The sequence below is a fragment of the Anser cygnoides genome, chromosome 4 (assembly GCF_040182565.1).
Source record: "Anser cygnoides isolate HZ-2024a breed goose chromosome 4, Taihu_goose_T2T_genome, whole genome shotgun sequence".
Lineage (NCBI taxonomy): Eukaryota > Metazoa > Chordata > Aves > Anseriformes > Anatidae > Anser > Anser cygnoides.
The window spans coordinates 12439327-12452356 of NC_089876.1; the positions used below are offsets into that span (position 1 = coordinate 12439327).

The 13030-nt window shown below is 38.7% G+C and overlaps 1 protein-coding gene across 3 annotated transcripts in view; it reads right to left on the reverse strand.

The window, feature by feature from the left end:
* MAN2B2 (mannosidase alpha class 2B member 2) overlaps positions 1-13030 on the reverse strand; it is a 30069-nt gene that overhangs the window by 4736 nt on the left and 12303 nt on the right. For all 3 annotated transcript variants that reach the window (XM_066995633.1, XM_066995634.1, XM_048046236.2), the window contains 6 exons: positions 10242-10440; positions 6799-6989; positions 5733-5919; positions 4694-4827; positions 2313-2569; positions 324-515 (listed from right to left, as the gene is read on the reverse strand). In XM_066995633.1, coding sequence (XP_066851734.1) covers positions 324-515; positions 2313-2569; positions 4694-4827; positions 5733-5919; positions 6799-6989; positions 10242-10440 — 1160 coding nt within the window. The remainder of the gene's footprint in view (positions 1-323; positions 516-2312; positions 2570-4693; positions 4828-5732; positions 5920-6798; positions 6990-10241; positions 10441-13030) is intronic.

Sequence of the window (13030 nt, forward strand, 5' to 3'; positions counted from 1 at the left end):
ATGTCCAAATTCCACTCGTATAGAAGACGTGAGCTGCAAATTTCACTGAATTGAATGGAAACAGGATTCCAGCAGAAACTACATTATGAAACAAACCGCAAACGTAACTGAGCAATCTTCCCCTCCATCTCCCCAGTAATATGACTTATCTAAAGGAAGCACTTTCTCAGCATTAGCATGTATCTGCTAAGCATAGTTCTGTTGTCTGAAACTTTCACAAAACACAGACTCCACTGTTCAGGAGGAATTACACAGAGCTACTCTCACATACAGCTACAGATGATTAAACATTCAAGCAAAGTGAAGATGTAACAGCGTTGCACCTGTAGAAATATTGCCGTATCTCTGTCACTAAGTTTCCAAAAACTATTTCCATTTCCACTGCTTTTGATACTGGAACAGCAGAAGAATTTGGGGCAAATAAGTAGTTATCTGAAATGGGTCCTTTCATCACGTCTCCATTCACGTGGTACTCAAAGAACTCCTGGGTCAACTGGACAGTCTGGTTAGTCTCCCTGCAAATGCACGGAGGAAAGAAGTTGTATTACCTATAAGCACATTTCGTACATAACAGATGCAAAGCTGGAATGAGGTTTGGAACGTAAGAAAAATCTGTTTCCTCAAAGTAACAGATTTGATAAAACTTAGGAAATGAGAACAGCAGAGAACTAAAGTGCTCCCTGCGAAGACAGCTGTCAGTGTGTAAATAAAATGAGCTTCATGCATTTTATACTTCTGTAAAATAGCAACATGTTAAAACAGAAACAACGCTTACATTACCTCATACTTTGAAGTACAAATGAGAGTTGCTACAGGATCAAAAACAACCCGTTGTACAACAATAAGGTACACCATGACATAATAATGAATAATCAGATTATTTTGTCTGATTTTGTAGCTATACAGAACCATATTTAACAATGATTTCCATATTTAGCAATGGTAACAAGAATATACTGGCAACAGGGTAACAAAAGTCACACACTCAGTACCTGCTTTGTCTCCTTCTTCTCCCCCAAAGCCTACAGTTAAATTATTTAGGACCTCATTTCACTCTCTGCAAAGTCACGTAAAGATAATTTAAGATGCTACTGCCCTCAGCCATCAGCTTTGCACCTCTACTGGAGCCTTGCTGGCAAAACAAAAAAATCACTTGGTCTGGCATACAAACGTAAACTGCCAACAGTTCTAGCTAGTGTTAATACAGCAACCTATGAACTGTAATAATTGAGGATCAAAACACATCCAAGTTTTCCTATTACTCCTGGGGGCATTTCCAGCTCTAATACTCCACTCTTTTCTACTACTCCAAACCAAACTTGCTGAAACCCAAACATTCTTGGCTTGCCTGAAGCTGTATAATGAAAATGAATATCCCACTTTTCCTACATGCTGAATTCCAGCTTTTGCTGCCTGCCAGAACAGGGTAAAGAAAAATGGAATTTGAATTCAGATTTTTGTTCATCTTTGTTATATTCATTAAGGATTCCTCAAGAGATCTGGAGACAGTTATAGAAAGTACTTCAGGGCTCTTGGCTCATGCCCATCTATAGTTTTTAAGGCTGATTTCTAACTATACTAGACAACGATTTCTCACTCTAGGAGGCAGAATTACTAACAAAGGTGAAAGAGGTCTTGCAGTCACTAGGTCAATGTAAAAGAGGTCAGATCTTCCAGCAGTACATAGCACAGAATCTTAATCCCGAGCAGGCAAAAAGCAGCACAGCTCCACTGAAGCTCAAGAAATCAGGCCAATTCACATTAGCCAAGAAAGACAAGCTGCAAACTGTATATCTCACCTTCATCTTGATTGCTCTTCCATATTATTTGCCTAATTAAGTAGAATTTGCCAAAATACTCCCTTTCAAAAATTTGTGTAGCTTCCTATCATAGAAACAGCGATACAGGGCTTGTAAAACACTAATGAGTATAAGCTCTTGCTCCGTCACTCATCTGCTCATTGGGTAAGCAGAGTATGTGTTACTTATTTTTAATACACACAGTCATGCCTCTCTTTAGTTTAAGAGCACAATTCTTCTGATTTACTAGTTAATACTGTGATCTGCCACGCTATCTTATGCTGACTGCATGGTTAAACAGGGCAACAACATCACAGAAACAGTATGGAATCACGTCCATGATAGCATCCTCCTTTCTACAGGAAATGTGAACTGCAGAGAAAAAAATAATTATAACAAACACTTTGTTAGTTAAGTCTCAGATTTTAGGCACACAATAGAGTACTTTGACTTATTTTTTACAAAAAGGTTTTACAGAATCTGAAATGTTATTAAAAAAGCAGGCAATCTCACCTGTCTGTAATGCTGTACATTAGATTATTGCTTCGGTCAAACATGATCTGGTAGCAGTCGTTAACCACAGGAAGCAGATCTGGGCTTTGTTGGTCCCCACGTGTTGTGTCTTTCCGCTGGTATTTAACTGATTTTCCAATAAATACAGATTGCTTACCATTCGAGGGCTTAACAATATATTTTTTGTAGCTCAAACCACTTATTTCAACTAGAATATACAGGTCATAGGTAGAATGGGACTCTGCTGAACTTTGAACCTGTAAGTTAACACACACAACAATGCTCCATTACGGAAAATTAATTAGCAAGGCAACCGACCTCACATGTTGTAAGCCCTAAATTATGAAAATTAACTACAGCTAGAAAAATACATTTCTAAACATGTCACTCTTACACTTCTTAATTATAATGTAGATCCATGTTGCTTTTAATTAGGAGTTTAGTGACCTCAGATTAAGCTTTGCCATAGTACTGAAGGGAAGAGGGTTGCTAAGTGAAGTCCAGAGTCGGATCTTATTTTAATGGGAACGTGGGGTCACCGATCTTGATTTAAGATCACATTGCAATATGTATATGTAAGCAGAAATAACTGATTAGATTTACTTGTGACATAACAGACTGAAACATAAAGGAAGTGACATGTGTGAATGTGAGAAAATTGTTGGCAAGAGGACAAAGCAACCAGGCACACCCTCACCTTAAGCAAGACATAAAGAGAGGGAGGTGGAAGCATGTGCCATACTTCTGTGTAAAGAGAACACCAGTGCTATTGAACATCAAAATACCTTAAACAATTTAATAAAATTACTTTTTTTTTAATTACACATATCCTTTCCATTAATATTAGATAATTTGTTACTATCTATTTGGTGAAAGAAAGTGGACTCCATAAATACCGTACAGATTACATAGACAACTGGGTTAGTTGCCACTACCCAGAAATTAAAGTTGTCTTTACGTTCACACTGGGGATTGGCATATGGCCACCTACTCATACCACAGACCTCATATCCTTAGTACCAAGAGGGCCCACCTCCTATTCTCTGCCTTCCCTACACAACTCATATGTGTGGTACAGAAGAGGCAGAGTATTTGCCAAGCCTCGTTTCCCCTCAACCTATACTTGTATCAAGGTTCTAAGCTAAAGATTTCTCTCCCAAGGGGAAGGAATTTGTGATATAAATGAACATTTCAGCAGCACATACTAGAAGAAAAAGATCCCAAACCACCTTCTCTTTACTGGTAAATAGATTTCATTCAGCCTTAAGTGACCATCCATGTGCACATATAAGTAACTTTTAGCAAAAAAAGAACATAGACCAACTACGGAATAGAGAACTTTTAAATAAAAAGTGACAGCTTGACTTCAGGGCATCCTAAATCCTGAAATAAATGCTTTAAAATACATTTCTGTCTCCCACTTGTATGTTACAAGGCTAAAATAATTAAGATGACAGGAATTCTGGGAGGTTAAGTGGCTGAAAGGTAAGTGTGACCATGCACTAACCGAAGAGACTGATAGCTTCCAGATGAAGGCAATATACCATCACCGTGTACTTACGCAGAAACACCAGACAGCTGTTGTGCATCACTACCTGTCCACAGTGTGCCTTGACACATGTGGGTAGTAATAAGCCACGGCACTAATATTCACAACTCTGTCTGGCCAGCAGAAGTTGCTGAGCTATCAGGCATCCTGGGGACAGAGGGGAGCATCTGGAAGTGTGTGCAGCCTCTTCAGGGCTTTATGTGCTGGAGGCATTCCTACAGGTTTATCAAGCCATTGATGGTGATGCGCTCTCCAAAGTGGATGCTCCTGAGAACAGCTAATGCTAGCTTTCACATGAGGCCTTCTTCTTCCCTCCTGGGGAACAGCTGGCCTTGCCTTGGAGCTTGACTATGATATAGAATGAGGTGGGTCGCCTTGGCAGCTAATTGTCCCCTGTTCCTTTTGGGCTTCTGAGACTTACACTTCTGAAATCTTTCCTCCTGCCCAAGGCCAGCCATCAGTTGTACAAACAGACTTGTCAATTGGAGGGCAGGGCCAGGGCTTTATTGGAAACCTTTTTTTTTTTTTTTAAAAAAAAACAAAAAGCAAAGAAGTGCAGCGTGGTAGACAGCAGACATGCAAAGGAGAAACCAAACTGACAAGAATAGCAGGAAGCCCTTTTGCACATTAAAGGAAAAAAAAAAAACCACCTCTATTTCAGAGCGCAGACAAGAAAAAAAAAAAAGGAAAACGTTTAAAGGACGCCTAGGAAACCCCAACTTGAAGTAATCCTTGTTTTCACTGTAATATTATGTATTACCATGTAGCATCAAGTCAGTGAGAACTGGCAAGTGAGAGAAAAGCAACAGAAAGAAAGAAAATTGTGAAGTACCTGTGCCGGTACAAAATGTCCCAGTTCATCATATACACTCATTGATGAGTGGCTGACAGAGACAGTGACAGAGGTGGTGATGTTCCATGCCAGTGGATTATAGACAATAACATACTGGTCAACATCTGTAGTACCTTTGGGTACACAAAGGAACAAGAAGAGCTATTAGTCACTACAACTACTTTTCAACATCACATTTTAAAAACGTATAGTTAAGAGATCTGTCTAGGTACAACCATCTTACAATATTTTAGTGTAAAACCCTGCAGTAAAACTTTATGATTGAAAGAAGTAGCACATTTTACAGTACTTCATAAAAAACCTTCTGCTTTTTGTCCCCCTATTATTTACCCAATAAAAAATACCCTGTATTCAGCCAATGACATCTGAGTTGAATGTAAAAGCATTTAGTGAAAACAAGCGGCTTACCACAACTCAATGTTATGCAGTATTAACTTTATGAGTTATACAGAAGATCAAATGAGAAGCCTAATCTAAAAACAACCCTGTAAAAAAAAAAAACGAATCAGTCTGCTGTGCAGCCTATGGCACTGTTTACATTTGACAATTTAAAAAAATTCCAAAGTCAAGAAAAAAAGCAATGCAGTCTTTAGAAGACCCCTGAAAATTCTTCTACATTGTTACACTTGCTGGCAGTATGCCATAGCAAGAACCTTTAACTGTGATTGATTTTTACTGCATAGGATTATGCTGCATAATAGGCTTTGTTTAATAATTACACCAATCACCACCTCTTTCTCCCCTTTGTTATATGGCTGAGGTCTGAATCTAGGAGCCAGGTTTGATACAGGCAGAGCTCTGACCCAGTGCCACACAGCTAAAAGGTCCTGTTTTCAGGTGCTTGAGATCTGAGAGCTCAAAAATTCATGCGAGTTTCCTCAGGCCTAGCAGGTCTCAGAAGGTGAGAAGGATTTTCCAGCAGTGGTTCAGTGGTAAACAGCATGTTGACTTTCTCCAAGGAGAGCACATTAACCTTCATAAGGTACCCTGGAAATTGGAAAAGCTATGTTAAAAGTACCTGGTTTTCCTGAGTCTTTACTGTAAACAGAAGAATAGACGTCTCCATTCTTTTTAGCATTGTTCATGTCAAAGATTAGGGAAGCCATTAGCTTCTTTACATTGAACATTCCGTACATTAAATTATCCATGTACATGTTCTTCACCTTGGGAGATTCTGTGCCTGTTATACCGTCATGGTGCTGGACCTTACATTTAAGAGTAGTTTCAAAGGTTACAATGCAACTGGTTTGCCTCCCCCCCAACCTTCTTTACATTTTTATTAAAGAAAAAAAAAAAAGCACAATCCAGTAAGTCATTTCATTTAAAAAAATGGTATCACAGCCATATTTACACATTCACTTTTTGCCTATTCCAAATTGCTATTTGCAATATATTGCTATCAGAATTAAATGGCCAAAGACAAGACACACACAGATTTCCATCTACACATACTTGGTTTTTAATATTTATAAACTTCTAAGTTATGTATTTAGAGGAAAAAAAGCAAATTAAAAAACAAACAAACAAACAAAAAACCCACAACTGTACTGCATAAATACCATAGAAAGACAGGTTTTCATTTGCTACTAATATCTGGTCAGTAAGTTAGCAGACAAAATATTTATTACCAGCAAAAGGACTACGGTCTGTAAATGCTTAATGGCATGAGGCTGATCACTTAGCTGCTTAACTTTGAAGGAACAAATCTGTCTTTTCTCTTCTAACTTGCACAAGTAGAGATTATTAGCAACTTTGAGTGGGTTCAGGTTTTTATTGTAAACCTTTTCTAAATAATAGAACTGAGAAAAGGACTTTCATATGCTTTAAGTTTGGAACCATGTACCCTTCCCCCAGTAGAAGAAAACATTTGCCAGCAACTGTATCTTGAATTTGTGGCTAAGGGGCTGAAGTCTCATTTCATGATAGTTGTTTGCTAAATCACAAACAAATTGCTACAAAGGAAAATTATGGCTAAAAATATAAAAGTGACATGGAGACACTCCAACTGGAATGCAAAAGAAAAGCTTTGCCTTTAGACAAGAAATATTTTTATTAAAAAATAATAAAAAATAACCAAACTTTACCTCTGAAACTGCCCATCTCAGACTCTGAAGTTGCTTTAGGGCTCCACATTTGCAAATAGAACTTTCTGGGTGTTGCCGGACATACTGTGTGAAAAAGGACTCTCCAGCATAAAGCAGTGAACTTGCTCTCCTTGCAACTCCTTTTAACGTGCTTCGAGAAGTATAAAACCCAGTCCATGCTTGAAATGGCTCTATTAAGAGTTGAAGAGACCCAATACATGCCAAAAAAGTATTTCAGTTATTGCTCGTTAGGCTAGTACCATACAGCTTCTTTCATGAAAACTGCTGTGGATTATACACATCAGCCACCAAAGGGAATAGTCACAAGCCCTACAAAGAAACAGAGCCTTAAACACCCCCTTTGGAAGGGTACAGCCTTTCCTACAGGCCTAGCAACATGACTGTTGATACAAAGCTGTTACCTGCTACATTAACCTGTATCTGCAGAAATTTCTTCTTTGTCTGCACAAAACACCTTTTAAGCTTCACTGACGCATGTTATTTGTTAATAAAGTTAATGAGTCCTCCATACTCCCAACTTTAAGTCAGATGAAAGGACTGATCTTAAATTTAACATCCTCAAAACGGAGTAGAAACAGTGATGTGACAGTATGACCCCATACTACTGCAGTGCTTCAAGCTACACCAAAATATGCCCTCAAGTGGTCAGTAGAAAGTATTTCAGCGGTTCATTTCTGCTAACGTGTTCCAGTATCCTACAGAGTAAACTAGAAAAACAAGTTATACGTTTTTAAAACCCTCCAAATCTTAGTCACTTGTTTTTTTTAATGGATAAACGACTGCTGTATTGTTTTTCTAGATACAAGTTGCAGACAGTGCTTTCTAAAGTGAATATGTACAGCTAACAATCTGCTATCACCCTATAATTAAAAGCAACAATTAGAAAACAGGATCTTTTGGTCAAAAAACGTAGGTCATTCTTTTGGGCCGGAAAAAATGCCAGGAATTGAAAGAGTTTTCAATGTTACAAGCAAGTGTTGCATATGCACAGCAGCATGGTACAACGAACATAGAGTAGAAGGAAATACTTCTCTGGGACTTAAAACTTGAGCTTCCAAGGAATATTTCAGAAGTGACACTGAGCCCAACAAGTGACTCATAATAAAATGGCATAGAAAGAATGAGAGAGGATTAATCATCAAGAAGCAAAACAGTATGTGGGAGAAAGTGCACTCAAATCTATCCTGCAATTGCAAGGCACAGTAAGACGTTTGGGGAAGAGATTGCATCCATGTGCGGAAGAGATTGCATCTATGTGTGGGCACCCACCTGGAACATGATGGGTGCTGCTGTTATGCAGGCTAGCGACAAGTGACTACTGCTTGTAAGTTATGCCAAAAGATACCCGTAAGAGCCCAGATGCGAAAGGATATTAGCAGTTAGAGCTGGCAAAGCATTTATCGGCAAATTGTTAGACATGACACGATCCCTGGGGGGAGGTGAGTGAGTCAGGGATCAGTCCATGCAGTGATTCACAGGAAGCAATGGTTATTTTTGTTCATTTAAAAGTTAACAGACATGCTACAGAATATTGGATATATAAGCTTAATTTAGGTCATAATAGTCCAAGATATACATCCAGTGTCAAGAATGTGATGAAGCAGTGGTAGCTATGGTTATATAAAAAGGTATTTTAATGATAATTTTATGCCTGCAATGAAACAAACTAATGAGTTTCAAAACTGAGAAGTTGCTGTTGTCTTCTCTCTGTATACTTTGATATGTGAGGCCTAAAACAAAAAAGATTCAAGGGTAAGTTTACTGAGGAAAGCAATTAAAGGGATGTTGGTTATGGCATGCCTGCCTTCATATACTCCCAGCTCTATCTGAAGAGCTGATATAGTGCAGTAAGTAACAAGCAAGCAACAAGCAACTTCAATGAATAAACTGCATTGTACTATGGAACTTCACAAATACAAGGTTTATTTTTCCTTTTTGAGGCTTCACACATTTTCTTCCAGAACTTAAATCAATTTTCTTTAATGAAAAAGACTTTCTCCTAGAGCTAAAGAGACTTGGGTGGGTACAGCTGCCATAGTGTTTGCTTTGACCAGTAACATGCTTTTGGATGAATTCACTGGTCACCTTTACCTATTATGTTTTACTTGATTTATAAGTTTTTGAGCTCACAAACTGGATTCCTTTCATGTTACAATAAACCTGAAATAAACCTGAAGGTATGTGACAAGCATTAATGGGCACTTAGTCCACGTGACCAGATTCCATCTAGTTTTCCTGGAAATGCATGGAGTGTGGACATCAAATCCTCCGCACCAACTGTTTCACTTTGATCCACCCCTGTTCCACTGCACTAACACAGAAGGAACCAGGAACCTCAGCTTTCAGATTCACTTGCTCCTCCCTTCCTCAATCGACACACTTCTCCTTCAGACATTCACAGATTACGCCGTGTCACTGCTCTCATCTCTGCTCTAATTTGTGCACAAACCAGGTTTTTTAAACAGTAATAACAGGACATTGCTCTGTTTGGCCGTGCAGCCAACTGTTTCATGGTATCTTTTGGTTTATTAGTTTCCTTTCAGTTCCCTGGGTCCTGTAGCACCTGTGTGTCCTATTACAGATCACCTCGGGGAAAGAGGCAGAGAGGTCTAACACACATTTAATACTGCAGAACGCCTAGGAGACTACAGGTATTTGTGCATGCTGATGCGTGGGAAGAAGAGAAAACAATTATTTCCAAGTTTCATGTCTAAACATGAACCAAATTACTCAAAAATTATAATTCAAGCAGAATAGTGTTCTAGGATTTCTGCTTTCAAGATGTCAAACAAGACCCCTCTGATTTTATGAAAGGCTTACACCTTATGCTGACACACCTCTGTGAAGCACTTCTGCTGCTACTGCTCCCTGATAACTGTTTCACAGTGTGCTATACAGTTTGCAGTATTTTTCCTTCATCCATCCCCTGATACATGTTGCTGAATTTCAGCCAGGTGGCTTAGGCCTACAGGCTTATCTCATTGCTCACTGTTTTCACTGTAACAGAAACCAATTCATACAGCATATATCCATTTCTTTGGGTCATTAACAAAAAGTTAGATGACATGACACACTCATGGATATGCCTTATGCTTAGCTGTCCTTTGCAATCTATTATTACTCAAAGGCAGCAAAACAAAAATCTCAAGTTAGATTTCTTGCCAAGTTTTCCTATTTCTGTACTCTCAGGACCTCTTTTTCCAGCCATTGCTTCTAGCTGTCCCAAAGAAATATTCCAACCACTGCCCTACCATCTTTCTTGTACCACTAGCTTTGGATCACTTTGTCATATTTTTATGGGATCCGGTAGTGTAAATAAATATAAGAACGTATTTTTGCTCTTTTCTCTCTTGTTTTTTCAATTTCCCCTTATTAAATATATACATTTGGGACAGGTATTACAGAGTTTTTAACTCAATTACCTGTTGAATATGGAAGAAAGTCCTGAGAATCCCGGATTTCCCACGTGAGATTTTTGCTATGCACTGCTTGGAAGTAATCACTGACAGTGGCGTACTGGACGGTCACTCCAAACTCATCAGAATGCTTGTTAATGTAATCCAACAATAGGTCCATGTTGGAGTACTGAACAGATGCGTTAAAGAACTGTTTGTCACAGCCCTGAAATTCAGAAAACAGAACAGTAAAATAACTTTGGGTCATGTAACTTAGAAGGATATTTTTAACAATAGTGTATGTTGAACTGGTATTTCTTCTATCTTTACTGGCCATATAGCAGTTTTTCGTTAAAAAACGTCACGCAGGGGTAGGGTCACTTGTACAGATCAGCTGATAACCAGCTGACCGGCTCCTTCCAGATAAGGAGAAGTGTGTTGATGCACCATGTTGTGCAAGAACGTAAAATTCCGTAGCAGCAATTGGAGAATGCATGCATATATGCCTAGAAGAGAGGCCTTTGTTTCTTTTTACACTGCATTTCTAACACTTAGCAGAAAACAAGGAAGTTCTGTAAGCTTTCTTAAAAGCAGAAAATAAGCTTTAGGAAGTGTTGTGGAGATGATGTAAAAAAAACTGTGGAAAGTGAACCCCCCAGTACAAATGTCACACTGTGTTGCTGATCCCCTGCCTCCACAGTAGACTATAGTACCTCTGATGTTCATCCTGATTTTTAAGTGAAGTAATACACAGTGTAGCAAAGCCTCATTTGTGAGTATGCTTGCACAACCTCTGCCTTCTGTAGAAGGCATCTCGATACATACTATCTGCATCTACAAACATTCAAAAAAAATGATAAGAATGTCTTTGTTCAGCTACGGCACCCGAACAGGAAAACGAGTTACTCAGCCACGGCATGTATGTTCTTGAATATCAGTGTTACAGTATAGGCATCTGTCTGAAGCACAGTAACACGTTAAGAAACCCTCCTCTCCACAAAAAAAAGGGCTTAACAGAAGCTTAACTGACACCAGCTTAATGCATCCTCATTTTCATGTCTCTGTGCTTCAGACAGAAATGTTGCACAAGAGGTCAACTCGTTTTGTGCTACAAAATATCCTGATCTCATTTTCAAAATAAAGATGCTCTCAGTGATTTGTCTTCAAAAATTAGAAGTTGTTTGAAAGAAGATGTCTAAGGAGTCTCTACTTTCTCTGCAATCCCATCTTTCACCCCAACCTTTTACCTAACAAGTTCAGTAACTTTAACCTGGTGACTTAACTCATTAAGGAACTGAGCTTAATGGAACAGCCCTGCAGAACAAGGATATCCAGGAGAACCTGCTGCATTCTGTCATTGCATCCACTCATTATGCGAACAAAACTTTACATAGGAATGTTATGCATTACTGTACAACTAGTTTAAACACACAGGCCAAATGAGATCTCAAGGATCAGTTCCAGTCCTTAAGACAACTCCTTCCCTCCCGCCTACATCTTTCTACAGTCTCTAGAGAGGCAGGTTTGAAAGTTTACACTGCACCACAGCCCAGTGGCACCTCCTGCACAAACAGGCTCTTCAGATCTCAAACACACACTTGTTTGTCCATATAGCTCATCACAAAACTGCCAATAGTCAAGATGTGAGGTCTGACCTGAAACGGGAAGGTGCCTATTTCCTAATTCTTAACTGGAGAAAAAAAAATCCAAGTACTTCAAGCTGTAAGTATGAAAAAAATTAAGCTTAGCTACAGAGGTATCCAGGTATCTATTTCTTTCCACTCTCTCACAAATTGCTCTGAATGGGTAGCAAACTTTAACAAACTTTAAACAGAGTAATAATCACAAAGCAATGCAAGTCAGCAAATCAGAGACTGAAATTTTCTTACGTTATTGCAAAACTGCAGGTTTGGACCAAGACAACTGGAATTTAAACGCACCATTCCAGACTCCCTCCTTCCCATTCTAGCATAACTGTCCCTGCGCCACCGCTCCAGAGTGTTATAGCCCACTCCTCTCCCTCTCCCACAACCCAGGCCCCCAACCTACAACAACGAAACCAGAAAACAACAAAAATCCAGCACAATATAAGTAACAGTGGCACAGACACAGGAGAGAAACAACGATGACTCAGAAAACTGCATTCATCAGAACATGTTTGCTCTTTGTGACAACAGATATTCTGGTAAAATAGCTGCCTTGAGAACACGTATTTTATTTGTAATTATGAGACCTACAGCATCTATCAAATTTCAAAAACAGACTGTACATTCAGTTTGGGCAAAGTTTTTCTTTTCTAATGACTTAAAGCTAGCTAAAAGCATACCAGTGTGATTTGTACATGGAGGATGTAATTAACATAGCAGATTGCTGAAAAGAATGTTTGGATGACCCAGCTGGGATATGCTTCTGTTTCTAACTAAAATACAAAGATTGTATGAAAAAAAAAAAAAAGATTAACATATCAGTTCAAAAATACCTTGTCTACCTAATACTCAGTATATTTTCCAGTAATACTAACATTTTTGTTAACACAGAATTATGTTGTGCCAAGCAGTAATGTAAAGAGATCATTGAAATTGACAATACAAGGTAAGGAAAAAGGATGCAGTATCGTAGTACGTAGCTTGTCAAGAGGATATCTTTACAATTCTGTTACATCTCTTTCTATATTAAGTAGGGTGGAAGACTTGCTAGACAATTGGCAGACTGTACAAGAAAGCTCCAGTTTTTAAAAATATTCACTAGTCAGACACGTAGGCCCCACTTATTAGAAAAATACTTTACAGTCATGTGGTTTGAACTTGCATTTGGGC